At 39.0% G+C, this 22,656-nt stretch overlaps 1 protein-coding gene across 4 annotated transcripts in view; it reads right to left on the reverse strand.

Moving 5' to 3' along the window:
* macrod2 (mono-ADP ribosylhydrolase 2) overlaps positions 1–22,656 on the reverse strand; it is a 273,703-nt gene that overhangs the window by 211,207 nt on the left and 39,840 nt on the right. For all 4 annotated transcript variants that reach the window (XM_061285242.1, XM_061285243.1, XM_061285244.1 and 1 more), the window contains one exon: positions 131–160. In XM_061285242.1, the coding sequence (XP_061141226.1) occupies positions 131–160 (30 nt within the window). The remainder of the gene's footprint in view (positions 1–130; positions 161–22,656) is intronic.

Below are 22,656 nucleotides of genomic sequence, written 5' to 3' on the forward strand. Positions count from 1 at the left end.
AAATAAATAAATAAACTTGACTTAAATCTGCTGCGGTTCCATAGAAATATATTGAGGGCTTGGTTCCGAAATGAATTTATCTCGTAAAATAGCAGCAACCAATAGGTAGAATGTAAAGACTTTCACTTACCACCGCCTCCTCCAAGTAGACTTGAATTTGCTGCAAAAAAAGAGAGAAAACAAATGTCAGAAAGCTTGCACAAAAAGGCTATCATGATTGCTCAACTTGTAACACATATGTGAACATATCCCCAAAAAACAATAACACTCAGGCTTTTTTTTATAGAATTATTTTTAATCAGTGTTGTAAAAATTGTACTATACACAGGGAAATTTGCATTTTTCATCCACAAAATGTTTACCATTCATGAAAGAAAATCAAATTGCGTTCTATCACATTAAATATACTCATTAGCAGATGTATCCCTTCGGGCAAGGCTGCATTAAAACCTTAGTCCAGTTGAAGCAATTAAAAGTGCCCTGTGGTGTGAAAACGTTGCGTTTATCTACGGCAAAACACAGACATCAGGAATTTGTGGGTTGTTATGGAAACATGTTGATGAAATAGACAGGTTCCAGGAAAAGGAAAACATTGGAAAAACCAAATGCCTTTCTTGTGCTGCTTGTAAAATGTTTCAGTACATACACTTTGTTGGTAGAGCACGCCAGACTTATTGAAGTGTCGAGCATATCATATAACAATTACCCTATTTAGGTTGTCAGAAAGATCCGTTCCGCATGAAAAGGAGAAAGATTAGAAGCAGAGGGTCTTAAGAATACATGAGTTAATTTGGGCGTTACAGAAAGTAGGAAGTTTGTGTTTGAAGTGAAGTTCAGACAATGGGCATGGGCACAATCATACTGCGAAATATCGTGTTCCAGCTTAATCATTAGAAGTCGTAAGTAAGCCATTGAATAGTTATGACTCAGGAGAAAACTAAAAAGCAACAGATAATGAACATGTGATTTTTTAGGACAACCTGCAAAATCACAGCACAGACTTTATTTTTATTTTTTTAAATGTCGACACGACAGCGGGGGGGGACTTGTGGAGCTTCCACAACTTTCTGTGACACTATCATGGGTATGCGTTGTTGTCACTGAGCAGCACGTGTGGGTGGGAACAGGGACAAAGGAAAGCTTTTCCGATGCAGAATTTGCTCATCAAAAGCCTTTTGTTATTTTCTTGGTGTGTGCACATACAGTAAGTGCATAACGTAACTCCAACAATGATACACTGACAGTCCCCTGTCATGTTTACAATGCTGCTTCTCTATTTTTATTTTTTTTAGTGTGAGTGGAGGGAGACGTTCATGTGAACCTTTCTTCTTTAAGTTTAGACTGTCAACGGGCCATTCAGAGAATGAAAATGCATTTTATTATTTTTTGTTTAAACTCAATTGTATTATGAAGCTATTTCAACTGTGAGGAGCAGAAATAGAGATGTACGTGATAAATGCTTGATAATGTACTTAGCATCAAGGTCTTATTTTACTATGTACTTTTTAAAAACATCTCTGTTGAATTTGTAAGATCACTTTGGTTGGAAATGAACAGGGTACCCTTCTTCAAGCTATTGGCTCTGTTGGTCATAGTGATTTTCCATCGCATTCAGTGGCTGTGTAGCCACCACAAAGCGGGCAGGCATTGGAGTCATGAATTATAATTTACTATCACAATAGTGGCATATTAAAAATTGCTTGTTTTGCAGGCATGTGTGCTTTCAAAGTCCATAGCATGCAAATGACAAACCGCATCGATGTCAGTCAAACTCATTTTAGACCCATATTATGCATAAAACTGGAGAGAAATCAATTTTGATGGCATGTGATTTTGATTGTTATACGTTACAACTCCAGATATAATCCCAATGAAAGCCAAAGTTTCAGTTTTGATTTAAAAGAAAGCCGATAGTAAGGTAGTTTTCTGAAAGTCTATCATTGTCTTGTCACCTGGGGAATCTTCTTATTCCTGATCTATTAAAACACTGGGGTTTAATTACTTGACATTATGGAAATGCATACCAGAGGGGGGCCGCTTCATTTACTCCACACCTAATCAGAGAATGAAGATGTGCTTTCTAATCAGTCTGACAAATCCTGAAAGTGTGTGTCGGAGAGGGGCTCAGCCATAGTTGTGAGAATATATAATGGGGATTTTTTTTCTCTATCCATATGACTTGATCCAGCAGCGTTGAGAGCATTTGGCAACCATCTCATCTGTTATTGGTAGAATAAATATGAAAGGTGGGGAGGTAAAAGTGCCACTGCATGCATTTTCATTTCCCGTCCACCCCATCGTCTTGTTTTTAATCGTCAAAATGTCATGAAACACGTTCCGGCTGTTTATCCGTCAGCACGTTGTACTGTATATGCTAACTACATCTGCAGCCAGAGCCACGCTTGTAAAGAAAATGCTAAAATGCCGACAAGACCACAAGACAAGTTTAATAGGCAGCTGGACAAGAGGAATGCAAAGGTTCGCGTGTGCAAATTGGGCAGAAATTTGATTGTCCCTGCAAATGGTTATAAAAACGGATCTAATAAGAAGTGCCCAAGAATCCACAATTCAATTTGGCCATTTTGGGAGAATTACATGCAAAAATATTAAATTAGTTCAACTAGGAATAGACAGTCTTCTGGTAGTTACCGTTAGTATAGCGGGCATTACTGACGAGAATTTTGCAGGGCACCTGCTCTAGAGTAACATCATGTACAGTAACTTGCAGACAGGGGGGGGGGGCAATGCACCGGGCAGTTACAAATAACTCACGGGGCGCATACAGTATAGAATAAAAAAAAATATATAGAAACAAGTCAAAAGTGGTGAAGTTTGTATTTGAAAAGGAGGTTTTTCTATTTTTTATTTTAGTTTTTTAAAGCATATATGTATGTGTTAAGAAAACAAACATGAATAGGAATGTCCCGGACCATCCGGCCATTGATATAACAAAAGGCACTATGACAGAGCAATTCCCCTAAATACAAACCACTATCAAATGATTTGTTGAAGTTGTGTTTTTCAATTTCAGTCCACGGGAAGCCAATCCTTCAAGGACAGAGTGGACCCCTTATTCCCCTCTAGAACAACTATGAGAGCAATTGATATTCGACAAAGTTACGGAAAGTTTTTAACCTGAAATGTTTCGGAAAAGATATTGTATCTCTCAGAGTAAGCGTGGTCTGTTTAAAATGAGGCAATTAAGGAAAGCACAGTAGAGAAGAAGCTATGACGTGTATCAAGAGGTGAATTGTTCCAGGGGTAACCACGACGCAGGTCATAAATCTCAATGGATGGGCTCCCTGGGCTACGATAAGATGACAGGTCATTAGGAAGTCCTTCTCCACAACATTGGGCTAACTCATCCAACACATGCCTTCACTGTCACTATGGGAACACCATTTCCAGTGCGCTTTTTGAACTCCAAATCCCCACAACATCGTTAAACTGCTGCACATTTCCATAGCGAGGAAAATATTGATTACAGAGCCAGAAGGTATGACAGCCTCAGCTTATGAATCGTGGCACCACATCAAGATTCTTCCCCTCCAGCCTCAGTGTGTGTTTAATTGTAAAGCATCCATGCAACGCATTGCACTGCAGAGTGTGAGAAGAGAGGCGCTTGGTTCAGGGGTGCTTGTTTGCCGTCATCGGCGCATCTCTTGATCGTGCAGCTAAATGGAACGTAGTGATGCATAACCACAAAACCTCAAGATAGTAAATAGATCTACTTCCTTGGCCACCTTAGCTGAGCCCTGAAACTATACTCAATCGAATGCAGCCTCACATCCTGACATCCTTCTCAGCCTCTCACCAGTTTCTGCATCACATTGGTGGATAAAAGTGCACTTTAAAGAGATGACACACAGACGGAATGTAAAAAAGGCTTTCTTCAGTTTGCTGTTTTTATTTTCATAGCAGATGGCTATTTAACCAACTATGAGGCATAACGGACATGTTACAGGACCGGTGTCGCAAATTGCTGTTCCTTTTGTTGAGTAAGAATCAACCAGAATGTCGACCATCATGTGCTCTTTGGTTGGTTTGTGCACAAGTGGAGGTGGGAGTTGCGGCAGGACACCCTGTGGATTCTCCACCATGTCAATGTGCTTATGATGCACCGAGTATCTAACATTTTCTGGCCAGGAAGTACATTGTTGTGGTGGAGCAAACACACAAGCAAAGTAAAGATAACACATACACACAATAATATAAACAATCTCCAGAAAACCAAGCAGTCTACTATCCAAGACACACAAGTCTGTTCAGCAAATGCAGCCTTGAATTTGTTTTGACACTTATTACACTATCAACTCTAAACAGAAGTATGGACACTTAGACCAAAATGTTATGATTAATCACTTGTAGACTTGACCAACAATTGAGACGGTCATTAAATGTTCTACTCAGTGTGTTTCCACAAAATGTCAGTCCATGACATCAATGTTCAGAAAGTCAGTAAGGGGGAAGTACTTTTGTCAAATTTTATTTTCGTGCAAAATACACAGACACAAACTTTTTCCACTTCAACAACTGTCCTAACAAGCACTGCTACTTGAGGTCTATGCACACACGCAATCGCATCCACAATACCCACATTAATGTGCATGCACTGAAGCACAAAGTAGCACCACTGGAAATGTTCAAGCAAGGATTTGATTTCGAGAGCAGTCCATCTAATGCCTCTGTACAAACCCACTATGATGGGTTATTTCTTCATTAACATTTCAAAAAGAAATAAAACTTGAAAATCCACCAAGTGTGGAATGAAGGAAAAGAGGCAGCAGTGGTATTTGCTATTTGTGGCGCATTAAAAATGTATGCTACACCACACATGCTGCCTTGCCTGATTATAGAGGTTTTTGTTCTTTACAGCTTCAAGTAGTCCCAGAGAAGCCCAACAGAGTCAGACAAACTTGGGAGTAGCAGCACACGTCCTGACAGAGACAAACAATTCTGGCTCAAGAAACATTTGCAGCTGTGAAAATAATGCAATGGTAGCATAAAGTGTGCATGGTGTGCAAAACAATATCAGGACATGATCTCAATAATATAAACCTCAAGTTATGTACAATGCTAAATTGCAATGCTGTGTACAAAAGTGTCAGTGATTTGCTTGACAATTTAGGGGGAGCATGACTGCATGAATATTTTATAGCACCAAACTGTGCCGGGCGCTGTCGTTCCACACGTTTATTTTGTTTGTTTAACAGCAAAAATGTGCTTGCAAAAAAATTTGTAGTCACTAAAACAAACTTTTTTTTCTCTCATTATCGAAATTGACAAGTTAGAAAAGTTAGGTAGAGTCCAAGAAATCTGTTGCCTTTAACTATTATCCTATTTTGTGATTCAAAAGAGGCATTTGCCAGATGGTTTTAACAATGGTTGTTATAATAACAATAATAATAATAACAATAATAATAATAAATTGTATTTATATTGCACTTTACATTTTAAGAAAATCTCAAAGTGCTTATTGTGAACTCTGGGCCTGTGAAGCCCTTTTAAACTCTTGCGATCATCAAGAGCTACATAAATAAACTCACCTTGATGTGTGTGCAAAGAACAATGACATGTAAACATCACAATTACCTACGAATCTGTGAAAACTCTCAAAATGTTTTTCCCCCTCTTATTTGGATGCCTCAACACTAATATCAGCGACGTGTGGGCTGTGTCTGAAAACAAATGCTGCTAGTTCTTTTGTCACTTGCTTTACTGATGTTGTTTTGCTGCAACACGCATACAGCAGGACTATGATGATGTCTGAATGTATCAAAGTGACAAGAGTGTGGTGTCACAGTGATTAATCCCCTTCCTCTGTATGCTTGTCACCTTCATAACAAACCAACAATACCAGATGCCAAAAAACAGCCCACGTCTATTGTTATAATTACCTGACCTTCAAATCCACATTAGTGAGCCCGTGATGATCCCATTCTCTTTCATCATTTGGCTTCCAAGCCCTCCTTTTCTCTAACAAGGTCACCTTTAACAACACTGTTTCTCCCAGAAATACACATCCCCCTCATAAATATACATCTACCTGCAACCCACCAAACCCCCAATTCTTTAGAAGGTGGTTAAGAAAGAGAAGATGCAGGTGGCAACTTCAGCACAGGAGTATCCATTATTTTAGACGCTACCTTAAGACAATGCTTGGTAAATTCATTTTTTTTTAAACTCCTAAACAATGTATTTAAATTAAAAACGCAAAGTGTAAACATTGAAGCAAGGTAGAAATCAGGCAACATTATTTTCTCTTGAATGTGAAGACTGTGTGAAACTCGTATCAGCCATGTTGTTCAATGGTCAAAGACAACATGCTCAAAAGGAAAGGAATCTTATAGCAAACCAAATAAAAAAATATAGTACTCATTTTAGAATAATGTCTCTAAACATATTGACAGTTAAACGCAGCATTTTGTCATTATTTTAAAGTAATCTGACAAAGAGGATTACAATGTTCAATATATTCATGTAGAAACAAACCACTACATTAAAACATAATACAAATGTTTGATCACGGGATTACTGTACATATTGTCACTGCAGAGTGAAAAACTGTAGAAAATGGTTTTGTTTTGCTTCGCGAAGCAAGTGATAAACTTATTCTTAATATGAGACATTATTACTCGAACCAGAAACGGATACATTTCACTGGGCCTTGTTGGTTTATCAACATTTAAGCATCTCTTTCATTCGGCCTTACCAGGCCTGTTGGACTGGAAACGACCCACAGGGTTCCGCAGAGCCTTCACAATCCACAACTAACTAAATAACGTCACACTCCAAAGTGATGTACCACGTGCCGCAACGCTTCGTTGCAGTTCAATGTACACAACAGCCACTGAACATCATGTGCCTGGAACAGCTATTTGAAAAAGAGGCTATGCCTGTCTTGAGGCAGGCCAGCTGGTATAGTCAGGACAGTAGAGCTCATGTGCATAAACCAAAAGGAAAACATGTCCTTTCTGTGCTTAAAATGACAATTTCACTTCCTTAGAGAAACAAGTTAAGTAGTACTTAAGAAATTTCAGTCTTACTGGCATCAATTTGTTTACAGCGGTGTCAGGATAGACGTTACGTGTTGAGTGCATTTTGGCTCCAGACGGATCCAATTTAAGTCACAGACTGCCTGGACAGAAAATTGCAATGAAAGCTACATTAAATAAAGCTTCTTTTTAGAGGGGTGCTTAATTCTAATTAAGGTTAAACCAAATATATCCATTACCGGCAATGAGTGCAATTGCTACAGATTGTCCCATAGAGAACCCAAAATGTATGCAATCTGAGCGGTTATTCAATTAGATGTGCAAGTCTAAAGGAAGATAGTAAGTTGAGTCTACTGAAGCACAAGATGAGATCCTCAAAGCATTGTTCAAAAATTCAATTAGCCTGTATAGCAGGATGAGAATAATTTTAATGTACAGGAAATGTCCGTTCAAATGCCAGATTGTTAATTCGGACAACCATATCGCTGGTTATAAGAGGGTTGCACATTGGTGCAAATGCATTACATAGTAAGTCATTTATTTTTCCTTATTATAGGTCACAATCATGGTGGAAAAAGTTTTGCAATGATTTATCTTGGTCTCATTTTTTTAATATTACAAAACACTGCCCATTGAGCAGAGGAGTGTATATGTTTTATACCCACTACATATTACTCCAACAAAATATATTCAGCAGTTGTAGGTTTAGAACAAGAATCAAAAATTGTTCTGGTATGATGTTTTCTATTGTCTGTGCTCTATTTCACAGACTGTCTCACAAGCCACATTTCCCAGGTGAAAAATTGCAGCAGACAGTTCAGCTCCACAAAACAGGCTTTTAGCTGCCAATAGTAGTTGTTAGCTATCACTCCGCCTTGTAATCATAAAGTTGGTGGGGGGGTATGAAATAGGACTCACAATAACTCAATGATCATAAACAATGACATCTCTGGTGAGGACAATTCTAACAACCAAGGAGGATGCTCACGTACAGATGCATACATACTTATACTTAGAAATAGTCTGTGAAAAATTAACAGTTTTGATGTGCATTTCAAATTCCAGTGAGTTCTCATTAGCAACAAAAAATGTAAAAATCCAGCTTCAGAATTCTTAAAGAGGAGGAAATATTAATATATTAACATACTGAAGAAAATATCCATTTCAAGTATTGGTATTGAAAGAGCCACTGAGACTTTTAACATATACGAGTAAAAAAATATGACTGAAAAGAGGAAGTAGGCCTATGCATTTTATTTGAGAAGACACTTCATAAAAAAAAAAAAAATCCTCCCACATGCAGACAAGAGACTAAAAAAATTCATCATACAAAATAAATGACACACGTTGCCGGTTGCGGAGGTGAAACAGTCACCTTGGGGGAACTTAACTAGAAAATGCATTCACAGTGGTTGATTCTGTGTATGATTTTGCCACCCTCACGCTGAAGTTTACAGTGCAGAATAATTGCAAATGTTAATTGACAAGCCTCCAAGGCTTTTTTTTTTAAACCCAAAATTCAGCCGCTGTAGCGATCCCAATGCTATCCTAATGATCTTGACTGACAAAAAAGATGTGCATGGACTTTAATGTGAATATGACTTCACTTGCAATAGCTTGACTTCTGAGTTTGCAGCAGATTTATAAAAATATTTTTGAGAAGAGGTGGAAAGGTTGAAGTGAGGGTGACAAGGGCTTTGCCAGAAAGGCATATTAAGTGACTCCAATGTGTCTCTGTCAAGCAGCACTTATTCTAAAGTTCACACTGACATAGGTGGACAGCAAGTGAATGATCTGCAAAGAGTTCCCGGGGCTTGGTTGGCCAGACTGAAGGGTTTTACACCAGGTTGTCAGCTTTGGTGTTCCTGTGTGAGAACTTCAGTGAAGACAGACTCGCTTCACTTCAGCTGCTCCAAAACACCAAGCAAACACAAGGATCACACCATCAAACCAGTGATACTGTGAGGAGTTTCTCACTTCTGAGGAGCCAACGTATATGGTTTTACACTTACCCTGGAGACTAATATGTGACAAAGTTGAATGATTCAAGTGTCAACTGTTAGGGCGGAAACACTCAGGTGTTAATGGTGACAAACTATAGAAAAGGCGATGTTATCAAACTGAGTGTTTTAATTTGTTTTCAGCAAACAAGCGATGAGAACATTTGAAATCTGAAAGTACTAATAGTAGTAGAAAGTAGTAATATTAATATGGAATTGTAACAATCTTGATATCACGGTATATTATATAAATGTACCATTTACCAAAAAAATTAAATGACTTGTTAAAAAAAAAAAAAAAAAAAAAGATCGTGTTATATTTGTAAACTGTTTTCTTTAAATCTCTATTTTCTTTTATCCTGATTGTTGCAAAGGAACACTGCGTGTTAAACTCAGACATTTGTATTGTAATCTGTTTTTAATCCAATGTAGCAATTTGAAACTTCTCTGAAATCTTAAATGCATAATAAATTAAATGTGTTTTATATACGTATATGTAATCATGCATTATTATTAGTAGTATTATTAAATGTATTATTATTATTATTACCACCACTTACCTCAATTGTTTATTGCCAAATAGAATGCCCCAAAATATATTTAGATGTTTGTGATGAATTCCAATATAAGTTGCAATAAATGTTATGACACCTTTTTGTAAAAGAGAAAAAAGAAAATGTGCATTTAAGTTGTAAAAGTCAAGTGTTATGGGATCTATCTAGTTGTATTGCTACAGCCAAAGAGCCTTCCAAATAAATCAGCATTCCGGAGAGTGCTACAAAAAGGAACGTGAGGCACTGAAGTGAAAACCTTAATGAAGTGAAGCCCTTCAACTGGTTGAGCTCAGGAAAACAACTCCCATTATATGTCAATGTCAGAGGGTAGGCAAGACCTTTCATTGGGAGACCCTTTCAATAATAGCCATAGTCACACTAGTACACCTTGCCAGGGGACAAGGACCTAGAAGTCACCCTTGTATCCCAAGGACACGTCATTTGAAATGCATCGGGTGCCACACTACAGTGATGTATCTTAAACCCAGAATTAACCCCGTCTTTCCTCTACTACTCTCTGCTGTGAGTGTGGGAACAGATTCTACATTCAGACCCGCAAACACAGTCAGATGTATAGGAGGAGTCCATTTTTGTCCCTCAAGGTACAAGGAGCAGTTATCCCCCCTCTGGGCTAATAATATGCAATACTATGGATCTTTTTTCAGGGTGGAAATCTACAGCAATGTTCCCAAACTGTAAAAGCAAGGTGTCAAAAGCGGTACTGTTCAAAGTACTACCACAGTGACAACATACTAGAGCCATAAAGTAACAATGGAATATTTGTTTTTACTGTTTGCAGAGCATATCTTGTTTAGCCCTTTTTTTTTATTTTAAACGGTTGCTTTCGTCTAAATCAACTGTAAAAGCCAGGTGTCAAAAGCGGTACAATTCAAAGTACTACCACGGTGACAAGATACTGGAGCCCTAAAGTAACAATGGAATAAGTATTTGTTTTTACTGTTTGCAGAGCACGTCTTGCTTAGCCTTTTTCTTTTTTTTTTTTAACGGTTGCTTTCTTCTAAAGCAAAAGGGCAAACATGACAAATTGCTTGAGAAAAAACGTTAGCGAATCATTTGTTTGTCAAATTCAATCTAACTGTTAAACATCACAAACACAACATGTGTTTTTGCAAATGTGAAAAAAGAGAGTTATAGATTATTGTGACCTCTATCATGGACAGAGATAGATCTGCAGTTCAAGGCTATCTGAACTATCGTAAATAATGTATTTTCGAACAGTGACTTCAGCATGAACACTTTGTAAAGATTGAGTGATGCTACACGTGGCTAAAAGCACACGGTATAAAAGGTTCAGTTAGAAAGACAGGATGGATAGATGTCTGAAATGAAATTGGCAGCCATACAGGTACACAGACTCACACCAAAGTAGAATACATTAACCACGGTGTTACCAGACGTCTGTTGCCAGCTTTTCAACATCTGAATAATAAAATAATAATAATCTGAATAGAGGAAAAAAGGGAGATTGCTATGCATGGATTTCAAAAAACACATTAAGTCTTTTTACCAATAATATCCACAAAATATTAATCAACTCTGAAAGAATCTGGCTGAGCTTCCAATAATCCCATCAAGGCTTTTTGAAGCTGCCAAGATGAAGGCATTTTTTACGGCATAATAACCATAACATTGCTAAATTCACGTATCAGACTGCCTTCTTTGAGCATTGGCAGAATGACACTGTGTGGATTAGGGCACCCCTTGAAGGAAGGGGGACTTTGTAATCATTAATGGAAGTTCTAATTATGGGGAAACCATTAGTAAAGTTCCAGTTCAAGCTCACCATTAAGAGAACTGGAGTGCAACTTCTACTCTGCAAAGCGTTTAATTGGATTATCTCGCCTCTTTTTTTTCCTCTACCCATAAAGAAAACAGCGTCAGACCCATTTGCAGCAGCGCCGTCTGACAAAACTAGTACCAAACCATTACACACTCTGAGATCAACTACTTTATTATTTATGACTGGATGGTTTTAGGTGAAAATTCTGATTTCGGGAGTAGAAAGCCAAACAAAAATCTCTTGGCAAAAGTTAAGTGCATTAATGTTGTGTGTCTCTTTAAATACGATTAAGTTTTATTTGCAATTGTGTTTGGCAGATGTATTCAGGAAAAAAAGGAAAATAATAGTGGATAGTTTGCTTTCAATAACTTCCAGAGCATCTGTCTTGGTCTGATTAAATAAACTTTTTAACTGACACAGCAAACAAGCAGCATGTTGGCTACAGCTGGCTCCCATTTACAAGAAAGACAAAAAGGAAGGATGCTTTCTGTTCACACAGCACATGGTTTACTCTTTGCATTCATCTTAAATGAGATGTGATGGCAAGACGAACCAGGATCACGTTAAAGCTGGTCCAACAAATTGCCAAGTTTCACACAGCAACACAATAGAGACCGTAAGTCTGTGCCAAATTACAATGCGCTTAACACAATGAAATAAAATGTAATCGATGCTCGGCATGGTCCCATATGACTGCCGTTCAGAAAGACAAGCCTGTTTGGCTCCGACTTGGTCTTTGATATGGTTATATAAAAGAAAATAACTTGTCGTGGATATTTTCAGTGAAAGTCAAGCAGAAATGGTGAGCTAATGAATACGAGACTGCTGACATGCTTTCTTTCATCAAGAATGCAGAGGGTGATTTCATGCTTTCTCAGTACTCGAAAAATACTTTTGCTTTTAAACCTCGTGAACTAATTTCAAACTTGTAATGGAAATTTCCTTTTATATTCTGCTGTGTTTTTGTTTTGTTTTGCACACCCCACCAGGAATCAGACCACACACATACACGCATGATCGGGGTCCGTGTATTGTTCAAGGGCAGATCGACAGCATATCTCCAACAAGCTGCAAGGTCACCTTCTATATAATTTAATTACCATGGACCACTATTATAATTTATTCGGATTACCAGTGTATACAAAAAAATATCCCCATAGTACTAATTATACAAATCCATGCATACTAAACAACTAATGGAACAGCACATGGAATAAACTTTTCTTTTCCCCCTATACTCATTTGTTGGTATGTCTTTGTGGGCAAACACACTCCACATGTGTGGGTTGTTAAACAGGAGGCCAGCTGCCCAGGGCAAAAGTGAAAAGGAGAGTTTCCCACAGTTGGGACGGAGTATCTCTTGCTTGACTTTAGTAATCTGGTATCGCTCACGTTCTAATTAGAAGATGAAATATGGTAGCCTCAGAACAACGGTAAATGTCGGCCTCACAGGAGGGCACTACCTGCAAGAAACTTCAGAGGCCTCTTTAAAGAGCTGCATCTGTTTTGGTTATATGCAGGCCTCAGGTCTCATCAGTGAACTATTGCAAAATTCAAGTAGCAGTTGTATTGCACAATAATTATTTGTGTTTGTAACTTTTAAAAGACACTTTAAAACAATTCGAATGTTCAACATTTCTTCTTCAGACAACTTGTAAATTACTTTATTTTGGTTTGTGAGTTATTCGCGAATCAGTCTTGCATTTATTTAGTTTCTTATTCATTTGAGGGTACAAATGACTACATTGAGAGTCCAGATCACTAAATTGAGGATAAGGAAGGCAAGGTTGAACTTTCAATATTTCAACACTTCAGTGTCAAGGTTTCTTCCTCAACATGGTAACAAGCTTTTGCTTGATGTACAAGGCAGCAGCTAGCTAGATATCCATCAGCAACTCAAGTAACGAGAGTGCAACAACCTTCAAATAGAAGTTCTTATTTTGAGTTTTCAGTTTCAATATCTAAAATAGTGCTTGCTAATATAATGAATGTTTTAAATTAATATTCAAATAATATACTTTCAAATACGTAGGTTTTTCTCTTTAGTGTATGACGCACCATAAATAGTTATTACATAGCACCATGGTTCTAGTTCTCGTTCAAGAGGATTAGATCATCAATAGGAGGTCAGTTTTAGAGTTTTACACTCCAACACCCAAAGACTTGTCAGGGTGTTGAAAATGTTCACCATTCCTAAAAAGAGTGACAGGGAATGCATATGTGGCTAAATACGCGAAAGGGCTGAGCCCCGGCTAATGATGCCATACAAGCATGTGCGCCCACAGGAAATAAGAACTGATGGCTGGGTGAGTGACAGCCAAACTGGAAGAATGAGGATTAGACCATGGATCAAGACAATTTAACTTTGTCGGTAGTTGCGAAGAAAGTTGGAATAGTCCCCCATGGCAGCTCAAACCCTTCTTTGTCCTGAGAGACAATAGGCTTAGCGACTGTGATCCACAGTGCTCTGGTTGTGATCACAACCCATTGCTAATGCATTTCCAGTGCACTTAAGAGGTCAATTTACTGATTGCGTTCCATCGCAGATGTAGAGATGGAGCCTAAAGTTGCCCATCTTTCAGAAAAATATTATGATTGGTGTGGGAGGTCTCCAGATGAAAGCACAGAATGCTCCTGATCCACACAAATGAAAAACACGTGCAGTGAGATGAAGTGTGGGGAGAAATAAATTAAGGTGGCTGAGGCCATTACGTGGGGGGAATAGAAAGATATTGTGCTGAATTCCAACTGCCTCTGTGCCACTTTAAATTAAACGTTGGACTTAAATACTTCTTGCATGGAAGCGCATGCAAATCTCTTTGATGCCCTCTGACCTGCAGACAATGTAGGGCAATACTTAGAGAGCACCCCCAGAGATTCTCCCCTGGACTCCAATTTCGGGGGACTTCACATTTTACACAGATTTAATAAGGTCCAACGCATCTCGAGCTGCTGTGTATGTGCAGCATAGCTGCATGGTGTCACGCCAATACAATGAGAAAGGTGGATCAGTCGCACCAAACGAGCCCTATTAAAGCGGTTTGAAACAATTCAGTGCAACAAGCATAGTGAAAGTGAAATACTTACATATATGTATACATATATATATATATATATTTATACAAAGATTTCACTTGACGCTTGCAAACGCACTATCACCTGTCAACGCTGAATGAACATCTGCTTTCCAATCTATTTGAGTGCTCAGGTAGGTTGCCCAACCCCCCCTCATCAGTGATGCATTGAAATTCAATCACGTGTATGGAATCAATGGGTTTGAGGAAAATTACCTGGCAAGATTAGAGTTGCAGGCAGCTGGGAAGCGTGATCCCTGAATTATTCTAGCGTTTCTGTTTATTTTCCGAGACACTTTACCTAAATTAGTCATTATAAACCCACAGCCAATCTCACCATGAGCGCCGCAAAACCAAAAACACACCTGGACAATTGCCACTAAAAGTCTGAACTCCAAAGAGAAATGGGGTGGAGGGATTGTTTGTGCTGCAATCTTTCTGGGAAATGTGGTGGAATGAAATCTTAAGAACAATTTAAAGAACAAAATTGCAGAGATAAACCTCGAGTCGCCATCGTTCAGGTTTACAAAGAACATTGTTCAAAACTAGTTTTATTATGGCAAGTTGTTACTTTTGCAAAAGACAGCAAAAGCATTGTGTTCGCCATCAAATACTTCGGTTTTTGTTAGCTTACAGAATTAATTATGTAAAACATTATACACTATAGCTACATATTAAATAAATAAATAAAATCAACAAAAGCGGTTTTGTGCATGTTCTAACCAAGTAGAGTATGTTTTGATTCAAATAGGCCCAGAAGCGAAATTAAGGACAAACATTTTTACAAGAGCTCCAGCACTTGGAAAACTCCTTATTTGTTTTCACCACTATTAACGTGCAAGATTGTGTTAACCTTGCAGGCAATATAAATGAATAATGCATTACTGTTAATGGCAAAATTCAGAATGTATGATGTTTGGATAGAGTGCAGACCACACGGATTTATGTATCCACCCATCAATTTTTACACCACAGAGTTTTGAAAGTGGAAGCAAATTGGAATCACAGAAGAAATGTCTTAATTATTAGTTTTATGTGAAGTAAGAGCGGCTCAGTTGTGGTTCAACAGGATCATTTGAAAAAATCAACTCATTAAGCAGACAAGGACGAAAAAGATGGTGCCGCTACAAAATATTGAAAACAATTTGACCGTAGCAACACGTTTAACAAAAGGTATGCTGCCCATTGATTGGATGTTTATTAACCACCAACACCGTAGAACACTTCGGCCTGCTCTCAACCAATGGCAGACTTTCTTCAGCAAAGTCCGCACAGTCAAAAAAAAAAAAGAATTCAAAAAATATTTCTATAAAACACTTATGAAGTTTGGTTTGGTTTGGTTTATTGTTTAGCACATATTATTACATCAATAACTGTGCAAGGAGGGAGACGAAGCCTAGGGCTTGTAAAGAGCTCCACTCCTTCTAGTCTGTCGGTCAGCTTGGACAAAACAAGCACTGACTAGAAAACAATACCAACCCACATGGGAATGCTGCTACGGAAAAATGTGTACCGTAATTTTCAGATTATAAGTAGCTTCGGAGTACAAGCCATAAAATGCCCAAAAAAGTGCAAAAAAACATACAAGTCGCTACGGAGTATAAGTCGCATTTTGGGGGGCATTTTTTTCGACAAATTCCAACACCAAGAACAGTCATGAACGAGCAACAACAGGCTAAACAATAGGTATACATCCACCGATGCCTACTCCCAAAGTAGAACAGAGTGAAGTAAGCACGCAGCAGCTGCCTGTGTTCTTGTTTTCGTTGGTGCATAGTCAGGGCTTTGCAGTGACAGCATGTTCCCCAGACAGAACTTGCTTGTCTTCGCTAACACCTCATTTGGGACTGCGAGCACCCCGCAGGAGAACTCTAGACTTCTGAGTGTTCCGTTACGACTGAAACAACCCACTGGTAATAGGTAAATGGTTGCACCTGTGGGGATGAAAATTCATAAGTGCAACATGTGTCATTCCACAGGGCACCATTGAAATGACCAAAGATAACCTCGCTTGGAAAACACAAGCTAACAGATTGGAAATTGCTCACTGCACGAACCATAAACACAAATTGGTGCACCATTTTGCTTTTTCTCTCTGGCTACAAAGCATATGAGCATCTTGGCACAGCAATCAAACCTACAATCTGAAAGAGTGCTTTGTATTTTCAGATGGTGCTAAAATACTTTGGATGTTTTGTCTTCAGTGCATTAAAACCATGTCCGGAAATTCTGCTGTGGTCTTCTGCTCTTTAAACTGGGCCATCTGAGGCCGTATGCCCATGCTGTTTTGTGGTGACCAAGCCTTGTCACCATGGAAACATGCTTGAATGAACAAAGACCGGGGTTTTTTTAAGCATTGAGGGGCAAGGTCAGCTGGCCATGTGATATAGTGGAGGGCAGTGTCACGGGTTGCGCCAGTCGACAACGAATACTTCTTTGACATGATCCAGATTGTAAAGCAGAAGCACCAGTGAGAAAATGCCGTTCCAGTGATTAAAGGACTTCATGAGCACAGACTGATAGCTGACATTGTTATCACCAATGTCAGTCACAAATCTGACGCTGACAAAGACAGACAGAGAGAGCATCTCGGGTAAACTGAGATGTGAGAAGCAGACACAAGCCAGTCAGTCTGTAAGGCAACAAAAACATTGAATTTCCATAACACATTTTAAGATGAAGGGTTTTGCCGTTTTGGTCGTTTATCTTGATATCATATGTACGATCCATTTCAAATCTGTATGAAACCAAAAATGGTAAGTCAAAGTAATACTTGGAACCTATAGGTTACATGCTGTAGCTTTAAATACATATAAAACAGATTGGGATTTCACAAAATAATGGAAATATCGAGTTACAAAAGTAACTTACATAAAGCCATCTCTATCAGCATTGGCTGATTCGGGCACAACTTAATCATTGGACCATCTCAAGAGTCAATCGATGCAGGCAGCACAACTGATCTGCAGAAGCCACTATGTGACATGTCGCCTGGAGAGAAATTGGTACGTGTTGCATGCTATTTTCATTTGACAAAAAGAATATCCTGGAAGAAACTGAAGGTTTTATAGTAACTCAGTTTATATTAGGTTGTAGCTGTAAAAATCTTGGGACAAATAGAAAAGTAGGCCTACTAAAATGAGTACTTGCAGGAACACATCCATATTGACGGAACCAATTTAAGGTATCTAGAAAAAATAAATGGGACCCAGCTCGAGTATGTACAGCTCACTTGAACGAGAGTACAGTATGCACTTGTGATTAAAGCGAGAGCAGGGAGACATGCATTCTCCAGGGGAAGGCGACATAATTCCCAATTGAGCCTTTGCGCCCTAACCACACACAGCACTCACACACATTAACTATGAAGGGACAAGAGCGACAATATTCATTAGTAGGATGCTGAACCCTAATGACGCAAGGTGGAACAAACACGCAGGTGTGGATAGCACCTGGTTCGCAAAATCTTCACATCTCCTTGTTGCAATCCCAATGAGGAAATTATGTTCACCCACTACTGCAGACGTGACATCACTTTCAGCCCCCACCTTTTCTGTCCCAACACCCCCGTAATGTTCTGCTCCTTCTACTCCATTCCCCCAGGCCCCACAGCAGGTGAAGAATTTGGCGAACTGAGACGGCCAACACCAGACAGACAGCAATCCACACAAGATGAGGACATTCTTCCTTCTTGACTGGCAGATTAATTCCTGTCGGGCGGCTCAAGAGTCTCAGCTCACACAAAAAAAATGTAAACAGCAGAGTTGAATGTGAAAACACAGCTGTTTTTCCTTATTGAGAATTAAAAGACACGGCCAGTCATGTGTTTCATGCCGGTGAATTTCCCATGGAGGAAGACTTCTGTATTTCAGCATGTGGAGAATTCAATGTAATATACAACTGTTATTTCAACCAACCAACAGTCTCTAGCATGATTTGCTACACATACTATCTCGCGACAATCGCATTTTAGGAACAACACCTGCTCCATAGGCCCAAAAAGAAATTTAAAAAAAATCAAAGTCTGTCCACATATCACTCATATAGCGTGTGCGCATGTGTGTGAGGGATTTAGTGGGACCATGTGTTTTATCAGTTGCTGGCGCTTGTTTGAACGGTGCCGTGATGAAAGCCTAGACAAACACAAGGGAATGTAAACGGAGGAGTAAAGTCAACAGACAGAACCTCGCCTGTCAGGCAACCCTGACAGAGGCCACACCCTCCCAAATCGCACCGGACTAAGGAGGCGTTATTCTGCTCAAGGGCAAAAGTGAAAAGGCTCGTTTGGGACAATGGAAAACAAGATGGCACAATGGATTAAAAAAATATACAACACTGTTAAATGTGTATGGGGGAATTAATCAATTTTGTTAATTTCTCACTATAATCTTCAGGACTTTTTATTTTTTTTCTGCATTTCGAGTTCAAAATGCATCCTCACTGATAAGCACTGCTTGCACTTATAACATAGATGTTCTAACCCTTTAAGAAAATATTTTGTATTTTTCTTAAATCCTCTAATAACCAGAATTACAGAATACGGCATAGTATACAGTACATGCTTTTTTTTTTTCAGTCAGCATTGCTTATACTCACTTCTATATCTGTCCTGATGCAGTTAGCCGACTGATACAGCAACAATGTTTAAAGTAGCATGCAGGAGTTGTCTTTACATCATTTATTGATCTTAAAGTTGTCTTTGAATACATCATTGACATTATTACTGTGCAAGTATATTTGGTCTGGTAATGTACTGTGAAGGGATCAGAAGGTCAAGCAGTAAAGTGGGCTGGACAAACATCTATCGCTGTTCAAAACTGAAGTGAAGCTTCACTGTTTTCTCTTTGTTCATTTTTTATGTGGGAAGCCAGTCAAGCCTGAATCCCTATTGACTCAATGTGCTGAGACGCTTTCCCTTTTACCAGTGCTAAAGCAGGCATGAGCACTAATCCTGAGGGGTTAAATGGAGCCTCTTCTGGGCTTCCTCTATACTCAGAGAGTTGGGGGTGCCTGCTGGTGCAGTGCACATAGAACTCAATTGTATTTGGCAGAATGTTGGCTCAACTCGCAAACTTTGGAGTAGAAACATGCGAGCACATCATGGTGGGGATTTGCTCAAATTCTAGATGTGCCTTAGCAGATCATATTATTTTGCACAACACCATCTTTGACAAACAACAAAAAGCACAAATAGCAACAAGCTGCATCATCATTTTGGTGTTCCTATTTTTTTTGGAGGTGTGGCTAAAACCACTTCTCAGTGACTTAGCCAACCAGCAAGAGTCTAGTGAGAACTTGGGGGAGAAATTAAGTGGCATAATATGCTTTCTAAGTTAATTGATAGCCCAGCTTCCGGTGGCTAATGCTAGCTCATTCCTACATAAACCTTTGGCTCAGATTTTGAATCAGGCAACTTCCTTTCAAATTGAAAGTCAGCCAATGCAATTTGTCTCAGGTTGTATAAATCAGATTGCATGCGCCAAATTTATCTATTGGCCTATACGGTTTGAAGACAATGCAAAATGTACTGCTTTAATAATTTTGCAATAAAATATGTCAAAGAGAGTCCAAACAGAAAGCCTATTATCTTGGCAAAGACAGTTGGATACAGCCCTTGTATTGGACGTCATTAGATTGCGCAAGCAGTCAATATTGTCGCTGGTCGATGCATTTCCTATTACGACAAATATCATAAATCCACATTTCTGCCATTTGTTGTGAGGTTCAAGTCTATTACTGTCCATACACATTCTACTGAGCTCTTCCTTTACAGATATATTGGGTGACTGCCTATGTCACTTAGTGGTTGTATTTGATAGGTGGTTTTAAGAGTTCTTCCTCGAGTGTGAAATGTCACAGCTTTTACAGTCCCTCTACACACACCTATACACACACGGATACGCAAGGTTCATTATTGCAGTGTTAACCGACGCAAAAAAACAGACCAGTTTGGGATAAAGAGGGTTTTACTTCAGGTCCTTCTGGTTTTACATCAAACGTCCTACACTTCACATGTCATTCGCTTCAAGTCTGCCACAAGCACCTTACACCCTTGTGTCAAAAAGTGAGCAGGCAATATAGGATATAGTCATAAGTGCACCTCATCTCAACTTGCCCTTTCAGTCCCTCACCATTCCTTCGGTCTCCCTTTGAAGAGGGCTAGTGGCTGCAGAATAGTCAGATATTCGATATGCAGCTGAAGTCAGTGCCAAGTCACTGTTTCCAGACACTGAGGTAAAAACACTGAGGTGTTGTAACGGTTGAAGGTGCCTAAAAACACCTTCAGACCATTCAGACCATAAATACCATTCGAGTTTCTCAGGTTCTGCACCTTGAAATGAAGACACTACTTAGCAACTCCGTGACAAAATGCCAACTTAATACAAAGACAAACAGGACAAAGAACTAGATTCAAATAAAAATGTAGACTAGTGTGCTTGTGAGACGTCAAGTGACTTGTGCTATCCCAAGCTTGGTCTAAAAATGTTCCAATATTAATATCTTGGTTATTTATTGTGTTTAAAAAAAAATAAAATTGGAATGAGTCAAAAGGGGAAACAATGTCATCCTGATGACTGAGGAAAAATTCAGGGTTACTGTTTGGCACAGATAAGTGAACACTTTGATCATAATCTCCGCATGCCTGTGTGACGAGACCTCCTTTCCTCTCCCCTTTCTGTTAACTCAAAACACCGTTGTCTAACATGTTTACTTCCTGTATTTGCTCCAATCAACAGGGCCTTGAGTTTTTGAATAATCTATTTTAGCTTATCAAGAGTACCAAAAGACTTGGTTTGTTGCGCGAGATAACATTAGTTGTAGCTTCCTGCTCATACAGCTATAAACCCTAAATGACCTTTTCACTGGGCTCTCGAGATCTTTAAAGCTAAAGGAGACACTATCACTATATATTCACCTGGGCTGAGGAATGTGAAGTGGTTATGTCTGCCGGGGGTTTTAAACAAATACTCTTAGTCACATAAATAAATACCTTTCCTTAACTAATTGAAGTAGTGAGACTAAAGTTGGGTAATTACAGAATACGTGTCAGAAGAGTGAACTGGTAACAAAGGGGCTTTAATTAGCTATGTTAGTAGTCTACGTGAAGGATATGAAAACATTGTATGATAATTATTTCTTTTATCTCTTTATTGTGCTGATGAGTGCACTGGGGAAAAGTGCTTTATCTAATCTGATCACTGAGCATTGTGTTTAGGGTCATTAACCTATGGGAGGTCCGAAGGCTGACGAGTAAGCTCCTATCCCCCCTCTACCTTTTTTGAAGAATTAGCTCATCCCTGTGCATCCTCTGCAGACAACACAACCTCAACCACAAAGAACAACCAAAGAAAACAAAAGACAAGGGTAAAAACAGCCAACTGTGCTATTTGCATGGCTTGTCATTCTTCCACAAACACAGCCTTAATGACTGCTGACCAAGGCCCCTTGGCTTGCCGAGGCAGCAGGATGTCGGCCCCTTCAGTCTGTTGTTGTTGTTTTTTCCCTTTTTCATGACTGCATCCACTCCCCAGAGATTCAGGGGTCAACTTGTCCCTCAACATCTGTAATCTGCATTAGAAAAGGCGAGCATCGTACATAACATGGGTAAGACATCAGAATGGAATAAGGCCCTGTGTTCTCTAAACACGATGTTGCCATTGACGTATACCTCAGATTCATTTGTGTGAATTTTTACTGTTGTGATGCTGAGGAGATTAAATGCCTGACTGAAATTGCCTGTATAAAATGAATATGCAAATGTGAATCGGAAAATGAAGGTTGCACAATCAATAGAGTAAATAAATAAATACACTATACTGCATATATACTGCGTACAGTGTACGCCGTACACAATCCAGAAAGTAGGGCATGCCTTCCTACTGATCGCAGCTTGAGCAAACTATAGGATGCTACCATAACTTCAACAATGTACAATCTGCTATTATAATAGTGTAACAAAAACAGACATTCAACAGCTGCTTTGTATCCACCAAAGTCCAGGGGAATTGTAGTGAGGTTAAGCTTTATTTAGAACCTTATTTCAAACGGTCACAAGTTGTCTGATATCCAAGCTTGGATAAATTGGACAGACAGAATAAAATTGCACCTTTGGTAAAACAGGGCACCAATCCCCTTGAACAAAAAGATAAACAGGGCAATAGATTTTCCCTAGTCTGAAGATAACTGAAATCCAACACCCGCGTCCTCCAATGGGGCTCTTTGTATGTCTGA

The sequence above is a fragment of the Syngnathus typhle genome, linkage group LG8 (assembly GCF_033458585.1).
Source record: "Syngnathus typhle isolate RoL2023-S1 ecotype Sweden linkage group LG8, RoL_Styp_1.0, whole genome shotgun sequence".
NCBI classification, from domain to species: Eukaryota; Metazoa; Chordata; class Actinopteri; order Syngnathiformes; family Syngnathidae; genus Syngnathus; species Syngnathus typhle.